Here is a 17,483-nt window from a genome sequence, read left to right as displayed (position 1 = left end):
TGATCCAAAAATTTTAAGAAGGACTAATTTTAATTTTCACTGTTAATGATCAAAAATATATTTAATCCAATAAAATATTACTCATAATTTCTTTGCATTCTTAAAAAATCAATATTTTGTATGTTTTTTTTTATTTTGTATTTTTGTATTTATTTGTTTTTTTCAATTTTCGAACTTTCTTTTTCTTTTTTGAAGTATATTTGCCGGTTTTCGTCCTTAAATCTAAATAGGCTGTAAGTGACTATATCATATTTTGTATATAAAGAGAAATTGAAAAGAAATTGTTTTCTTTTGTTTTTAAGCTTTCTTTACATTTTGCAATATATTTATCGTTTTTCGTCCTTAAATCTAAATAGCGACTATATCACATTTCGCATATAAGAGAGAAATTAAGAAGCGGAACCAAAGTTATCTCTCTCCTCCTTTGATGAATCTTTGATAGTACCCATGGTTAAAGCAACTAGGTCATCCTCAAATTATCAAGTATGTTTTTCACTTGTCATTTTTGTGTTTTTCCCCTTTCTACGATTCCTTTCATTTAGATGTTTTATTTCTTCTATTTTTTTTTTTCATTTCATCTCTTCATTGAATTTTCATTCCATGACGAATTAAAATTAATTTTATTTTGTATCTAATCAGATAACGAAGGAAGAAATTAAACAAGCATGTGCTCCTCTTTCTGTGAACAAATAATTGACGTCAAAATTTGTTTTTTTTTTATCAGTGTGTTTGGCTATCGATAATTCATTTTATCAACTACTCATTGCTTTGTTTTAATGCATAAGGAGTAAACTTCAATTTTTGTTACTCTTTTTTACACAATCAACCATGATTTTGCATAGAAAAGTTTTACTGTCTGTTTTTTTTCTTAAATATATGAAGTGTATGTTTTTTCTCTCTTTATTTTATCTTAGTAGCAATATGTGCTCAGCTTTAATTGTTTTGTAACATTGATAGAAACAATTTCGAGAGACAACAAAAAAGGTTAGTAGAAGAATCTTGAAGACCAGGATTAAACAATCAGCAAATGAAATCCATGCAAAGCAAGAAAAATCAATTAAAGTAAGATCTTATTCATTCAATGTTTTTAAGAATAATTTTCAATTTCATAAAATTTCTTTGCTAGCACATTAATTTAAATTGCTTGTCTTTTGAACATTTTTATTAAAAAAAAAATTCTCTTATGCTTGAACAAAACACTCAAACCAAATAAGTTTTTTTTTAGGAAAAGAAAAAGACAGGAGAAGTTATCTTAGTTATTGATGTTTTTATTTATAAATGTTAATCCATTTCTATGAAAAAATAGTTATTAACTACGGTTAATTTGTTTTCTTAAAAGAATAAAATAAAATGAGTATAAATATCTTTGAGTTTTATAATTAGGTCCCTTAAATGAGATAATGTCCTGTGTTGAAAAACTAGTTGAGAATTAAATTTAATCTGGAATGAAATTTTGGACTCTTTTATTATATGATTTTTTTTTAAATTTAATAAAAATATGTTGAATATAAATTCTAAATTCATTCTAACATGATGAAATTGAATTGAAATGAATTTATCCTTCCGTACAAGAAAATTTCTTATATGATTGTTACAAACAAAATATATGGAAGGACCCGCTCATATAAACAAAATAAGTCTTGCTACTGAAATATTCTTCTTTTATAAAAAGGGTGAAAATAAAGAAAGAGCACAAATAAAGTAATATTGAAGTGTTGTCTATATTTATTCACTTAATAAAACTTTTAAATAGATAAATACAACTTACAGGAGCACTAATAAAAAATATCTGCTAAAATATTAACCCGCTATTTGATTTAACTTTTCGCAGCTATTTGCACACACGTATAACCTTAACAAATTCTCCCTTAAATTAAAAAAATTATAAATATTTTGTTTAAAAGATGATAGTTATTAAATGTAGACATCTAATAACTTTCTTAACTTTTGAAATACAACAATCTTTAGAGATTTAGTAAAAATATCATCAACTTATCTTCACTTAAATCAAATCAATGACTCCATTATTTGTGAGATCCCTCAAATAATGGTACTTCACATGTATATGTTTGTTTTGTCCGTGTAACACAGGATTCTTGGAAAGTTTAATTGTTGGATTATTGCCACAATAAATTATTGTTGGCCCTTGTTGCAATATGTGTAGTTCTTCAAGTATTTTCTTCTACCAAACAACTTGACAGGCACATGGTGTTGTAGACACAAACTCTGCTTTGGTAGTAGATAAAGTGATAATTGGTTGTTTCTTTGAGTGACAATTGGTTGTTTCTTTGATGACCAAGAAACAACCTCTGAGCTCAACATAAATGCATATCCTAAAGTATTGTTTCTATTATCTAGATCACCAGCATAATCACTGTTAGTAAAACCAAATAAATTTGTTTTTCCACCCTTTTTTTAGAGTAAACCATAACTAATAGTTTTTTTCAAATACCAAAGTATTCTCTTTGCAACTGAACAATGAATTTCCTTTGGGGACTCCATGAACCTGCTAATAAGACTTACAATATGCATAACGCCTGGTCTTATGGCAGTCAAATACATCAAACTTCCCATCATTTGCTTGTAGATAGTACTATCTACATTCTTTCCTCCCGGATCTATAATAAGCTTCATTCCCACTTCAATAGGTGTGCAAATAGAGTTACAATTCTTCATTTGAAATCTGTCTAAAATTTCTTGCACATATTTATTATGAGAAATAAAAATTCCAATAGTAGTAGATTACACCACCTCAATACCCAAAAAATAATGAAGAATGCCAATATCAGTCATATCAAATTCACTCATCATAGACTCTTTGAACTTGTTAAACATGGCAACATCACTCCCAGTAAAAATAAGATCATCAACGTATAAGCAAACAATAATCATTTTGTCTCTATCACAAACCTTGCTAAAAGAGCGTATGTCCATATGGGCACTTGTGAAAGCCTCTTCTTTTAGAAAGTAAGCTTCAATGTGACTATACCCAGCCCTTGGGGCTTGCTTGAGTCCGTACAATGCCTTCTTTAATTTATATACATTCTTATTCCCTTTTTTCCACATATATAAGATGTTGATCAACAAACACTTGTTTTGAGCTGCAATAGCGATTACCAACCTGATTGTATCATGGCAAACAATAAGAGCAAACACCTCTTTTATAATCAACACCAAATTGTTGCTTATAGCCTTTAGCAATTAAGCGTACCTTGAATTTGTCAACCTCGCCATTTTCTCTTAGCTTAGTTTTGTAAACCCATTTCACACCAATTGTTTTGTGCCCTTTGAGGAGATCAGTAAGCTCCCAAGTATTTTTGTGTTCAATGGTTGCAATTTCTTCATTCTTTGTCTTCCACAAATGACTTCATACCATGTTCAAAATTATGTGATTTTTCCTTCCACAAATGCCATTTTGCTAAGGTGAGTATGTTGCAGTCAATTGTTTCTTTATTCTTTGCTCATCACAAAAACTAATAAATTCTTCTGAATTGTATTCTCCACCATGATCACTACGCAATACCTTAATTGGGGTCCCTGCTTCTTTTTCAACTAAAGCTTTAAAACTTTGAAAGGCTGAGAGCTTCAGATTTTTCATACAAATAATAAACCTATGTTTTTCTACTAAAGTTATCGAGAACAATATAAAATATCTTTTACCTCCATTTGACATCTGAGTAATGGGTCACACAGGTTCGTATGCACAAGCTCTAACACCTTCCTTGCTCTTCATGATTTGTCTTTCTGAAATGGTTTCCGATGTTGTTTACCAATGACACATTCTTCACATATTTGAGAAGAAGTTTGTATTTGAGGAGCCCTGTCATCATATTCTTTTGTTGCAATGTCTTTAAACTTCCAAAATTTAAATCTCCATACTGAAAATATAAAGCCAACTTTAATCTTTCAACATTGCAGTAAAACATGAGTTGGTGATGGTATGGAGATATAGTGGAAACATCTTATTAGGTGTCATACCAACTTGGGCAATTAATCCCAATTTTCCATCTTGAAAATTTGGCAAAGTCCATCTTTAATACAAATCTCATATCCCTTTTCTTGTAATTGGCCAATACTAAACAAATTTGTTCTTAAATCTGGAACAAAAAGAACATTAGATATATTTTGAACAATATTTCTTTTTGTTTGAATTGCTACCTCTCATTTTCCCATTACAAAGACTTTAGAATCATCCCCAAACTTCACATTATCACGAAAAGACTCATCTAAAATAGAAAACGCATACTTGTCACTGTTCATATGGTTGCTGCAACTTGTATCCAGGTACCATAAATTATTATGCGTTTCTTCTATGACATCTTTCTTCACTGTCTACAAAGTTTTTTCTCCATTCTCATTATTCAAATTAACTCGACATTCTAATTTATAATGACCATACCTATGACATCAAAAACACTCAACATTTTACTTGTTCGCTAACTTTGTTCTGAAGGATGTAGAATGATGACTTCCTCGTCCTCTTCCTTGGTGGTGGTAATTTTGGTAACCAATACCTCCTCCAATACCTCCTCCCTGGTGATAATCGTGGTACCCACGACGTCCTCCTTGATAATGATTTTGGTAACCACAACCATTGTTTCCTTTACTTCTACCTCTATTGTTTTCTCTACCAGGACCTACTCTGAATGCAAAACTATTATTTGTAGAAGCCTTCAATGTGTGTTCCTCCTTCTCTTGTTGGCAAATTTTTCCTTCATGAATCAACAAAGAACTTTGCAACTCATCAATTGAAAGTTCCTCGGATACATGAGCTTCCTTAACTGAAAGTTTGGAGTTTTGAGTCATGAAGTGGAGTATCTTCTCAACCACAACAACATCATCTATTTGGAGTTTGTTGACAATGGTCATTGTACGTGAGAACCAAGGGCTTGAAGTTGCTGTCTTTTCGCCCTTGTAGAACCTGGTATTTTTTCTTTATGGAATCCTGGATATGTTTGGATGTATCTTTAGAGAGAGGATGGTCTCCATCTCCAAGATTGAACTATCAATTGGTTGGAAAAGATAATTTTTTTGCCTTTAAATCTTTCAAACATAGCCCTTATATTTCCTTTATTTGAACCTTTGTCAATATTGTGACCGACACCTATTAGTTCCTCAATGCTCCCAAAAATAACTTGTCAATACTCTTTCGAGTTCAAGAAATTCTCCATCACCATACTCCAATGATCGTATGGTCCATCAAAACTAGGGATGGATAATTGAACAAAGTTATCAAAAGCCATTATCTGTTTCCAATGGCTCTAGTACCATTCTTACAAACAAAATTTATGGAAGAACTCATTGTTATAAACAAGATAAATGTTGATACTGCAGGATTCTTCTTTTATAAACAAGGGTGAAAATAAACAAAGAGCATATATAGAGTAATATTGAAGTGCTGCCTATATTTATTGGCTTAATAAAACTTTTAAATAGATAAATACAACCTATTAAGTGCTAGAAATTAGAAACCCACTATCAAAAAAAACAAAACTATAGGAGGGCTAATAAAAAATATATGCTAAAAGTATGGTCATTAATCAACTACTTGATTTAACTTTTGATTTAACTTTCGCAGTTCTATGCACACATATGTACAACCTTAACAATAATAACTAATTTTGATGACAAAAAATATCATAGTTACAATAATAACTAATTTATATATTAATTTATAAATTAAAAAAGTTTTTATTATAATTAAAAATTATATTTAATGTTTGAATTGGTGTGTAAATAGGTTACTACCATTAATTATCAAAAGTTTTTACTACCAACTTGGTATCTAGAGTTCAATTTAATCTGACACATCTTATTAGAGTTCAACAATGAGGCTAAATCTAATCTAACTTTAATTTAATTTAACACATGTTGACTTGAGTTAAACTTAACTCAATCAAGTTTAATCTGAGTTGAATCCTAATATTTTATAATTTAAACTAATTAAAAATCACTAACTAATTTTATATGTCAAAATTAAAATATTATTCAATCCAAATAAAATTAAATAGATTAAAATCCAAGAATATAAATTTAGCTTTCAAACAAATCGATTGAAATAAAGTCAAAAGTAATATAAATTTGAATAATTATGGGTTGCTGTTGAAGATTTGAAATTTTTGTCCATACTTGTTATGTTTTCTTTTAATCAATCAGAGTTTTGGTTGGCAGTTTTATAATTCTTTTTTTGGATTTACTTTCTTCAATTGCAAACATTTTTGGTTAATCATTTTTTATAATCTCATTTGTGTTTTTATAATCTCATTTGTGTTTGGATAGGAGAAAGTTGAAAGACACTGGAGTAGTCTTGAGCCTTTGTTTTCAGAGGTTAAATCAGTAATATCAGAAAGGGAGTGTTTGGGTAGTGAAGAGAATATCAATATTCTATCTTCAAGAATTCGAAGTCCATTGTATAAGCACTTAAGTTCCCCCAAGACTATTGCAAATGCAGATAAGGTCATCAGCAACCAGGACTTTTCAATTGAAAAAAGCATTAAGATTCCATACTTGGAAAAAATACCCTCATATATATCTTGGATATATGTGAATAGGTGAGTTTCACTTCAATTTTCAAAAATAATTATTTTGTTGCCATGTACAATGCAAATTCACTAAAGCCAAAACTTCATGCTTCAATAAACTTAAATTGTTGACAAATTCTCTGATTTTTTTTCTAAATCTTTCATGTTAAACAGAAATGAGAAAATGGCTGAAGATCAATCAGTTATTGGCAAAGAACAAATGTACTTTGATATAAAAAGAGGTGAAATGGTTATATGCAGTGACAGTGAGGAAGAGAATGTAAAACTTGAAGATGTTAAACATGACTTCACTGAGGCTGAGGACCAACTTCTGTGGTAAATTAAAATGGAATTGTGGTTGCTTGTACAAGTTTTATTAATTATTTATAAATTAAAAATAAATTGCAATTAGAGTTAGAATTTCTAATCGCAATTTTCCAATGCTAAGGAAAAGAAACTTACATCGTTATGCAGCGATTGAATTGAGAATTATTTGATTTTATAAATTTTTTATTTAGTTTCTCTCAAGATTTTAAACTATATTTTTTAATCTTTAATATTTATTTTAGCATAGATAGATAATATTTATTTTACAAATTTAAAGGTATATCATATTTTGACATTATAGACCAACACACACAAAATTTTAAAAAGGTCATCGGACATTTTCTCCAATTTATGTCATATATAATACTAGGATAAAACGAAGTGATTTTTCATTTTGAAGAAAAAATAAATAAAAAATTTAGTGAAGCCTTCACCAGAAATCATTATATATTCTTTATTTAAATGCTTGAAGCTTCGCTGTTCTAAAGTCACAATTTTCACTCTTGAGTATATTAGGAAGACACTGAATGAATATGGATCAAATGAGAACGTGCTGAGTATCATCGAAGAGATTGTCAAGACTACGGCTTCACAAATCCAGGTAATTTGGAATAACTTATGAACATGATGATATGTTTTTTGCAGTTGATCCTAATTAATTATTGTGAAATTATGTTGCACCAAGAATATTTTGAGTAACCATTTTTGTGTATTAATTTTTCTCATCAAAATTTGCAGGAGAGGTTTGAAAAACTCCAAGAAATTAAAATGAGTGCAAACAAGACTTCTGAAGATTGTCATTGTAGAGGATGTGAATCGGATCTTGGGGCATGTTTGGAGGAAAGCTTGAGTGATACTTCAAAGTCTTTGGATAAATTCTTCTGTCGTCAATGCTTGGTAAATTCTAAAACGTTATCCTTTAAAATTCTTGTCATTAACATTGTGTCTAAAGATTGTAACGGTCTGTCTTATAATTTTCTTGAGCAGATCTTTAATTGTGCTCTGCATGGCATTTCTCAACCTTTAGTATATCCTGTAAGGAATAATTCTTCAAGTTCTTTTCAAGTTAATCTCTGTTACCAACACCAGCAATAAATCAATTTGATCATTTACTTCACAGGAAAAGCAACAACCTTGGTCTGAACCTGAAGGTGACAGACAACCATGCAGCGATCAATGTGTTCTTCTGGTATTCTTCTTTTTTCTTTTTCTTTCTCTTAGATTTCTGGTAATTTGTATATTTTCATGTTAGGGCTGTGGAAGAATATAAATCTAAAACTTTTTCTTGGTTTCAGTTAAAAGATGTCAGGCTTTCTTCAGGTGAAGGGTCTTCTAAAGCCAAAAGAGTTCATCCATCAGAAACATTGCCTCCAAAAGAGTCTCTGAGTTCTTGTAAGAAGATGAAGACAATCTTGTATGATTCAGATTTGGATGTTGTGGGTGCAGGACAAAGCACAATGCATGATCCAAAATTAACAGTTTCTGGTAGTTCTAACCATGGTGAACGAGACAAGGAGGTTGTGGAACTGCATGCAAGTAACCTGGATTGGAAACCTCTAGAGAGAGATTTATATTTGAAGGGGGTAGAAGTGTTTGGAAAAGACAGGTATGGAGTTTCTCACACTGAAAACACTTTGATTCATCTTAAGTTATTACATTATTACCTTCTACAAATCTGGTTTTTGCTGGAAAAATGGTGGCTTCAACTTGCATTGCGTATACACATAGTGGACTTGAAAAATTAGTTCTTATTTTTTTCTGTACATGTTCTGAGAGTGTGTTCAACGTTTGTTGATAACTCTCTGCATTGCGATATTTTACGTGGTGCTATTGACGATTTGCAGTTGCCTTATTACTCGAAACTTGCTTTCTGGGTTGAGGACTTGCTTGGAAGTAGCTAGTTACATGATTGCTGAGGAGGAGAAAATGCTCCATGGATCCATGCCACTTACAGATGCAAATAACAATGATCAGGATAATGCAGAGAGCACGGTGAGAATTGCTAATAGAGATATTTCCTAGCTAGTTCGTATACTATCATTTTTTGTTAGCGGTCAAAAATCTCTGTACGTTGTAATAGATAGGGGACTTAGCTACGAAGATAACCGGTGCACGTGTATGTTGTAACAGATAGTGGACTTAGTTCTTATCTCTATAACAATAAAATGTGAATGACAACGGTGAGAAATACAAAAAACAGAATGTTTTCTCTATTAATACTCTTCTTCGTTCAATTTTGTAAAGTTTTTACATGGGATCATTGAACCTTAATGGTTTAATACATCGCGATCTTTTTCTTCTTTGCATCTTCATCATTGCTTCATGACGACTCCTTCTAATGCGATTCTTGATTCTTCCGATCCCTATTTCATTACTAGTGGTGATAGCCTCGAAATTCCTCTTGTTTCGATTTAATTATCATTCTTAGTCTCGTGATAATTTCTACCATTCTTCGTTAAAAGAACAAGCTTCAATTCATTGGTGCTCTTCCTTGTTCACCACTTGGTTCCGTCCAATTTGGACACTGGGATCGCTATAACTCTATTTGTCATGCCTTGCGCAAAAGATACTACAAGGGAGGCGTATTTAGCATGAATTAAATCAATTTCTTCCTCCAACTTCTTGTCCTTGTGAGATCAAGTGTTCTTACAATCTTCTCCTTGCTAAATGTTTTTATCGTGATAGTTATTGTGTTCTTTTCAAAGGGCTTAATGAACAATATTTTGTTGTTCGATCCCAAATTATGATGATACACCCTTTACCAATTGGTCATACTTTGTCCATTCCCATTCAATAAAAATGCTAATTTGGTGTTTTGGTTAATGATCCCCATACTATATGGTCTCTTTTTCTTCCTTCACAAGAAGACATTGTAATTTTGGTCTTTACTCATAGTCTTCCTCCACTTTTGACAAGGGTTGCGGTTGTCATCACAATTCCAAAGTATGTACTCATTGTGATCCCTCCTCACATGCAGAATTTTCATTCTACTCATAATGTTTAACCGCTTGAAGATATTGATGAAGGTGGTGATACAAATACTGCTCTTTCTAAAAGAGACGTATCTTTTGTTCCAACTCTGACTTTTGCAACAATCAAATTTGAATAGTCCCTTGTTAATCACTTATCTACTTCTCTTACAGTGTTTGCACATTGGCCAATTTATTTCCTAAAGACCTTTGGATCAAACTCATAAAGACAATACTCTCACTCATTCATGTTAAACTACCTAATGATGTTGAAATTCAAACCAATATTTCTGGCACAATTTTTTTTCTCAAAATCTCTTTTTCTCACCAACAGTTTCTCGATTAATTTGTTTATCACCTTGTAAATCTTTTTTTTCTCTTCATAATTGTCAAATTTTGGATCTAACTCCATGAAGATGATTAGTGTAGCTAAAGTTGATCACGGCCTTTACACAATGAAATCTTGTTCCTATACAGTTGTACCCATCAATTGAATGTAATAAAATTGATTTGTTGGGCGAGTTTTGCCATATTCTTTAAACATAAACATTTTTTTTTATAATGATTTTGATTATAAATTATTTGATCTTGTACATATTGACATTTGGGGTTTATTGCTACACGCTCTTTGCATGGTCAAAAATATTTTTCATTATAATTGAACACTCTTGTTGTTTTACTTGGATTTATCCTATCATACTAAAATCAAAAACTGGTTAGTTAGTGCAATCTTTTGTTCCTTTTATTCAAACACATTGTCATAAAATCATTAAAATTATTCGCATAGACAATGATCCTAAATTTGACCTCTCCAATTTCTACAATGAAAAGAGATCATTCATTATAAAAGTTGTGTGAAAACCCCTCAACAAAATGACCTAGTCAAACACAAACAAAAACACATTTTAAGTATTACTAGGTCATATTTTTTTCATTATGGTTTACTGTATTGTTTTTGGAGTTATGTTGTTGCTTTAGTTGTTCACTTAATTATTAAAATACCTTCAACCTTACTTGACAACAAATCACTTTATTATGTGTTATATAACAAAATTCCTGATATTTCACATTTAAGGTATTTGGTTGTCTTGTTTTTACTTCCATTATTACTTATAGAAAAAAAATAGATTCTAAAGCACGCAAATGCATGTTTTAGGCTATCAGATAGGTGTTAAAGGTTTCATTTTATATCACTTACAAAATAGAGAAATTGTTTTGTCAAGACATGTATAATTTTATGAAAATATGTTTCCTCATAAGCAATCACATGGTTGTTCTCCTTACCTTCCACCTTCTCTGATACATATCTTGTTCAACCTACTAAGCTTGATGAAAATTTTCCTCTATCACCCACTAACATTACCCTTCCTTTTGTACTTGTTTCTAACTTGCTCTGACATATAATTCTTATTCCATCAACAACTTCTCTTCAATAAAGAAAGTCTTAGTTACCCATCAAGCCTCTGATCATTATGCACTGACTAGCAATTCATCTACATCATCTCCTTCTATGGTCAGATATCCCATCTTTGATTATCTATCGTACGATCGTCTTTCCCCTTCTTATAAACACTTTTGTTTATTTGTTTCTTGTGTTTTGGAACCCTCAACTTACCACGAAGCTTTTCAATTTGATTGTTGGAAAGAAGCCATTCAAACTGAATTGCTTGCTTTAAGCATGAATCATACTTTGTCTTTGACATGCTTGCCTAAGGGAAAGAAAATCATAGGCTGCTAACGAATTTTTAAAATCAAAGACAAGGCAAGTAGGTCAATAGAAAGGAACAAGGCTTGCTTAGTTGCACAAGGTTTCACTCAAACCTAAGGTATTGATCTTCTTGATACATTTAGTCTTGTTGTTAAGATGACTACCGTAAGATTATTTCTTTTTATTGTTGTTGTTCAACATTGACACTTAGAACAACTGGGCATTAACATAGTCTTTTACATGGTGATTTGGATGAGTAAGTTTATATGAAATCCCCTGCCAGATTGACACTTTTAGATCCTAATTTGGTTTACAAGCTCACCAATATTTTGCTCTGATATTCGAATGTCTATAACTGGCTTATGCTTCTTTCTTTGTTCAACTTTGATTTCTTGGAATCCAAAGAGCAAAATATTGTCTCAACTCCTCTAAAGCATAATATAGAGCATATTAGCACATGTCACTTGTGAAGCTCAATGATTGGTGTACCTTCTTTGAGATTTTTGCATGTGTATCACTCAATACAATTGTAATCTTTTGTGATAACAAATGTACTCTTCATATTACAAATAATCTTGTTTTTAATGAACAAACCAAACACATTTAACTTGATTGACACTTGATATGTGAGAAAATTGAGTCCAAATTAGTACATCTAATGCCACTCCTTTTAAGGAACAACTTGGATTTACTTACTAAGCCTCTTGGTCCAAGACCTTTTCAATACCTTATGTCCAAACATGGAATTATTAACCTCCATTCCAACTTGGAGGGTTATGTCAAAGATTTTTCCTAACTAGTTAGTTTACTATATTTTTTTATTAGCGGTTAAAAATATTTGTATGTTGTAACATATGGTGGGCTTAACTGTCAAGGATAATTGATGCTAGTATATGTTGTAATAGATAGAGGATATAACAGCACAAAGGATAATCGGTAAAAGAAATATAAAAGAAAAATGCTTTCTCTATAAAATTTGTTTTAATTCAATTTTGTAGAGTTTTCACAATAGTCTCTGCATCAATCTCATTTTTTTATTTCTTTTATGTTTTCTTGGCTGTTTTTCGGAGGTGTGGAAGGAGTAATATAATATCAACTCACTAGATAGAAAATTCAAATATGACTTTTGTATCTTAAAAAAATTTATAAATTTGTTGTCTTAATCTTTTTCTTTAATTTTTTTTTTCTTAAAACTTAAATAGTACAATAATCGATAAAAAAAATTCATATACGCATCATAAAACTTTTGGCACTTGAATGTAATTTTGGAATGATATTGAACCTCCTTTTGAATGTGAGTAATTTTGGTAGGAGCAAGAGACGCCATCAAAATCACAGTTGCAGCGAAAAAAGGGAAAATATTCTCGAAAATGCATTGGACTCTCACCTAGATCGAGAAAAAAGTCTAATGGGAAAAAACGAAGTACTACACAGTATACTCCTTGTAGGTGTCACGGAATCTGCACTAAAGAATGCACTTGTCATCGTGATGGTACTCGTTGTGAAAAATTTTGCGGGTATGTCAATTTTCACTTAATAGAGTGTCTCCAAGCCTTTCATATTACTGAAGCAGACACAATAGTTGTACGATGTTTCATATTTCTCATGTTCATGTGTTTGTCTATTTGAATTACTTTGTTCATATAAACTGATGATTTTTTTTATTTCTATATTTAGATGTTCAAGGTTTTGCACTAACAGGTTCAGAGGATGTTACTGTGCCAAGGGTCAATGCAGAAGTAACCTATGTCCATGTTTTGCAATCAACCGTGAATGTGACCCAGATATTTGTCGAAATTGTTGGGCTAGGTAATGTAATTACTTATTTATTTGCATTTTTAAATACAATTGCATCATCTCATTTTCCTTATCTTTCCTACTTTTGTATAAGTTAAAAGATATAATTGTCTAATTGTTTGCTTTGTGCAAGTGATAAAGTGATGATTAAAAGAAGTATTCACTTATACTTATGTGATAATTGGACAATAATGTATAAATTGTTACGAGAATTTGAATTGGACTATTGTTAATTTTTTGGATAGTGTGTAACCAAATTGTTAATTAGATTATGTATAAAAGAAAGTATTCACTTTTTTTAGTTTAAAAGGATGTTCATTTGTTTAAATAATATTAATCAAATGCATTATATTTCTATTAATCATTTCAATTCTAAGTGATTGGAAAACAGTTGCATCTTTCGCAATTTTAAATGACATTTTGTTTTGTATAGATGCAACGATGGTTCACCAGGGGAGCTAGCCGTGGATGGAGATGGTCAATGTGTAAATATGAATCTTCTTTTAGGGAAAAAAGAGAGGGTAAGTAACTAATTATTTGCTTCTCTTTTCAATTTTTAAATTTCTTTTTCACATAATTCAACAATCAACGTATCATAAAATACCTATTAAAAGTTGTTTCTAGATTAGTTGTTTTAAAAACCAATAAACAATGACATATATTTTTGTATAATTTTTTTTTTCTATTTCTTATTATAATACATTTTTTATTAAAATCATATTAGGCATTTTTATTTAGCAAGAAGTAAAGTACAAAAATGAAGTGCACTCCCCCTTGATCGAAAAGAGACCAAAAGTTTACATTGTTATATAGACAAGAACACAAACACAAAGAATATCTAGAAAAACTAATGAGACATACTTGAAATTGAAACACGGGTCTTTAAACTATTTCTATTTATTCATTGAAAAACATTAGTATCTTACATTGTTTTTGTTATATTTTTCAGATTCTTTTGGCAAAGTCAAATGTTGCAGGATGGGGAGTTTTTGCAAAGGTTAAGATGCATTAATTGGTTGTGTTTTAGATAATTTGAAAATATACCATTCTTACCTGTATTTACATGTATTTCAGAACCCAATTAATAAAGATGCTTGTCTCGGAGAGTATACGGGTGAACTAATCACTCACAGAGAAGCGGAAAAACGTGGAAAACTATATAATCGAATAAATCACTCATTTCTTTTTGACCTGAATGATAAGGCAAGTGTTTCTTTTGACCAAATTTTTATCTTAACTTAAACTTCTTCCAATATGCACTTAAGCGTTATAATAATTACCATGAGTGTGTTCAAATAATATTAAGATGAAAAATCTCGTAGTTGTTAGTTAACATGTAGATCATAATTTGTTATCTCTCATATTGAAAATGTCGGAAATAGTTTAAGTGTGAGTCAAAGTCCTACATTAAGACAAAGTTAAATACTATATAAGAATAAAGACTCATAATATCATTGTCTTAAAGTTTTGGAATTAAAATGGTGTCAAAGATATTATATGTGTAAGACTAATATCATATAATCATATAGAATCACAATCTCTCGACGACTATAAACCATATATACGAAAAGATATAACTCATCAAAAAATCCATTAGTTTTATTTTCAATTTGTTAACTTTCATAAATTTACCTTTCCCCTGTCGATTTTTTTTATATAAAAAAGGTAATATATATTTTATATTATTTGGATTTTTCATAGTGGGTTATTGATGCTCGTCGCTATGGAGACAAATTAAAATTTGCAAACCACTCATCAAAACCCAATTGTTATGCGAAGGTTAGTAAAAATACTCCATTTTATGGGAAGATATACAAGTTTACCATTTGAACTCTACATGGTGTACTTCACAATGAAACTGTGATAATTTTTAGATTTTTGTATTGATTGCATAGGTGATGTTTGTTGGAGGAGATCATCGAGTTGGCATATATGCGAAGGAAAATATTAAAGTTGGCGATGAGATTTTATATGATTATTTCTACAAAAAGGAATGTGCACCATCATGGGCTCGTCCACATAATGAAAAGGCTTCTAATCAACATAGATCAATTGTTTCAAAACACAAGACAAAGGTTCATGAGTCCAAGGTAAGGACTTGTGTAGGTTCAACTAATTTTAAGATTGTAAGATCAATTAACTTCAAACCAAATAATGAACAGATAAGTGTTCGCTATTTGATAATTGCTTTTCATTCTTAACTTTTTAAGAAATTAGTTATTGTATTATAGTTTCTTAGTTTTAGATTGTGAAAACTATCAAATAATACATGTATTGTGATACTAAATTCTGTGATTTTGATGATTGATGAATGTTTTAAATTTTTTTTATGTAGGAAAAAAGAAATAAGAAGAGGTCACTTGAGTGAGATATATCTTAAGTGACATAAAGATCAAAGAATGAGTAAATGGTGTGCAAATCTATACCAAAATATTTTCATATAGGTGAGAATAGTATTTTCTCGTCCATATGAAGATGGTTGTTATATTACTCATGTGGAAGGATTGATTCATACATTCATCTTTGATATAAGTTTTACTTAGACTTTAATTACTTATGTTCTTACTGATCATGGAGTTGATTTGTAGTTTGAAGTTAAACAACGTAACTTTCATTTTTTTTTAATTTTGTTTTATGGTCTCAGGAACAAAACATTTATGACTAAAATATTACAATCTAGGTTTGAAATAGAGCTTGTTAAACAATAATTTCCTTGGTATATGACTATGTTCAATATTTCAATCCTCTATTTTAATTTTTGTTTCTTATAAATTAGGTTTTCTAAGGCATTAGATATCCAAAAATAGAAATCAACCTCTATTCATAAGAAATTAAGTTTTGAGAACATTAAAAGGCTTAAATTTATAATAAATGGAAATACGGATTATAGATTCTTCTTTACATAATTTAGGTTCTTATGGACGACCAACTCTCTCTTATAAAGTTCTTTACAATTAGTTTCTATGACTGTTATTTGATAAGAGGGTTATGTTTTTGGTCCCTCAAGTTTCAATGAATTTTGAAATTAGTATATCTTCAAAACTTGATACCAATTTAGTCTTTCATCTTTATAAATGTATGAATTTAGTCCTTCTTACCAAATTTTGTTAAGTTTATCTAACATTTCAAACACATTTCATGATAGTATTTGAATTGTTTACATTGTTTGACACACTTTCACTTCAATGTTAACTTAAATATTATCATAAAAAGCATTTAAATATCAAATAAACTTAACAAAATTTGATAATAAGGACTAAATTCACACATTTCTAAAGATGAAGGACTAAATTGGTATCAAGTTTCGAAGAGGAACTAATTCCAAAATTCATTGAAACTTAAGGGACCAAAAACATATTTAACCCTTGATAAAATATCACATGTTTTTTGTTTGGAATTTACACTTTTATTGATAGATACATGTCTTTACTAATTTACTTAACTTGATTAATAAAATTGTCACAATTATCATTTATTGCACATATCTCTAAAAGGATAAAAAGTTCACTATTATAGTATGTTTGCTGCTCTTAAGAAATATTAAAGAATATTTTTGGATTGTTGTAAAATATCAATATTATATTGATATTCGTCGTATTAGAATGAAATATTAAAGACTTGAACTACATCTTATAATCTAAAATATCTAATCCTTAATACTTAATCAAGATTTATTCTGAAATACCTTGTTTAAATAAGATCTTTTATGAAAATGATGACAATAAAGTTTGTGAAAAATTCCTCGAGTGATACCGATGATAAAAGAAGACCCAAAAAGAAATTCATAAAGAGAACATCAAACTCACTCTTTATATAGTTTTAATTTTTCTTTAAAGTAATCTAAAGAAATTTTCAAATATAGGCAAAATTAGTGATTAAAACTTGTTTATCATTCTTCAACTTTAAAGCTTAGAAGCATCAACTTCAATAAATCAAATAAAAGAAAACAAAAACTTTTTTATTGTTAATATAATACATGATACAGGTATCCAATCTAATCCACACCGAATCCAATGATAATTGGTTTAGGTATGATATTTTTATTTACAAATGCAATAAACTAAACCAAACTATTTATGTATTACGTATTATGAGTATTTATGTTTACATATTTACTTTTATTATTTACCTTTATTTATCCCGATTATGTATTATGAGTAT

The 17,483-nt window shown here is 29.9% G+C and overlaps 1 protein-coding gene across 1 annotated transcript; it reads left to right on the top strand.

Moving 5' to 3' along the window:
• Positions 1-447: 447 nt before the first annotated feature.
• Positions 448-15,960, top strand: LOC114191063 (histone-lysine N-methyltransferase EZA1-like). The gene is made up of 19 exons (XM_085670014.1): positions 448-483; positions 958-1,062; positions 6,280-6,551; positions 6,696-6,857; positions 7,365-7,449; positions 7,587-7,745; positions 7,836-7,883; positions 7,969-8,037; positions 8,144-8,281; positions 8,363-8,454; positions 8,693-8,840; positions 12,837-13,042; positions 13,203-13,334; positions 13,756-13,843; positions 14,272-14,319; positions 14,397-14,525; positions 15,024-15,101; positions 15,218-15,412; positions 15,658-15,960. Exons 1-19 carry the CDS (start codon positions 448-450, stop codon positions 15,688-15,690), a joined length of 2,223 nt encoding a protein of 740 aa, XP_085526140.1. The 3' UTR covers positions 15,691-15,960.
• The last annotated feature ends 1,523 nt before the right edge of the window (positions 15,961-17,483 follow it).

The sequence above is a fragment of the Vigna unguiculata genome, chromosome 1 (genome assembly GCF_037176805.1).
Source record: "Vigna unguiculata cultivar grain cowpea cultivar isolate G323 ecotype 2 chromosome 1, ASM3717680v1, whole genome shotgun sequence".
NCBI lineage: Eukaryota > Viridiplantae > Streptophyta > Magnoliopsida > Fabales > Fabaceae > Vigna > Vigna unguiculata.
This window is presented reverse-complemented; position numbering and strand designations above follow the sequence as displayed.

Coding starts and splice junctions, on each gene's coding strand:
- LOC114191063 (XM_085670014.1), top strand. CDS start 448: ATGGTTAAAGCAACTAGGTCATCCTCAAATTATCAA. Junction 484..957: donor GGTCATCCTCAAATTATCAA/GTATGTTTTTCA, acceptor TAACATTGATAG/AAACAATTTCGAGAGACAAC. Junction 15,413..15,657: donor CAAAGGTTCATGAGTCCAAG/GTAAGGACTTGT, acceptor TTTTTTATGTAG/GAAAAAAGAAATAAGAAGAG.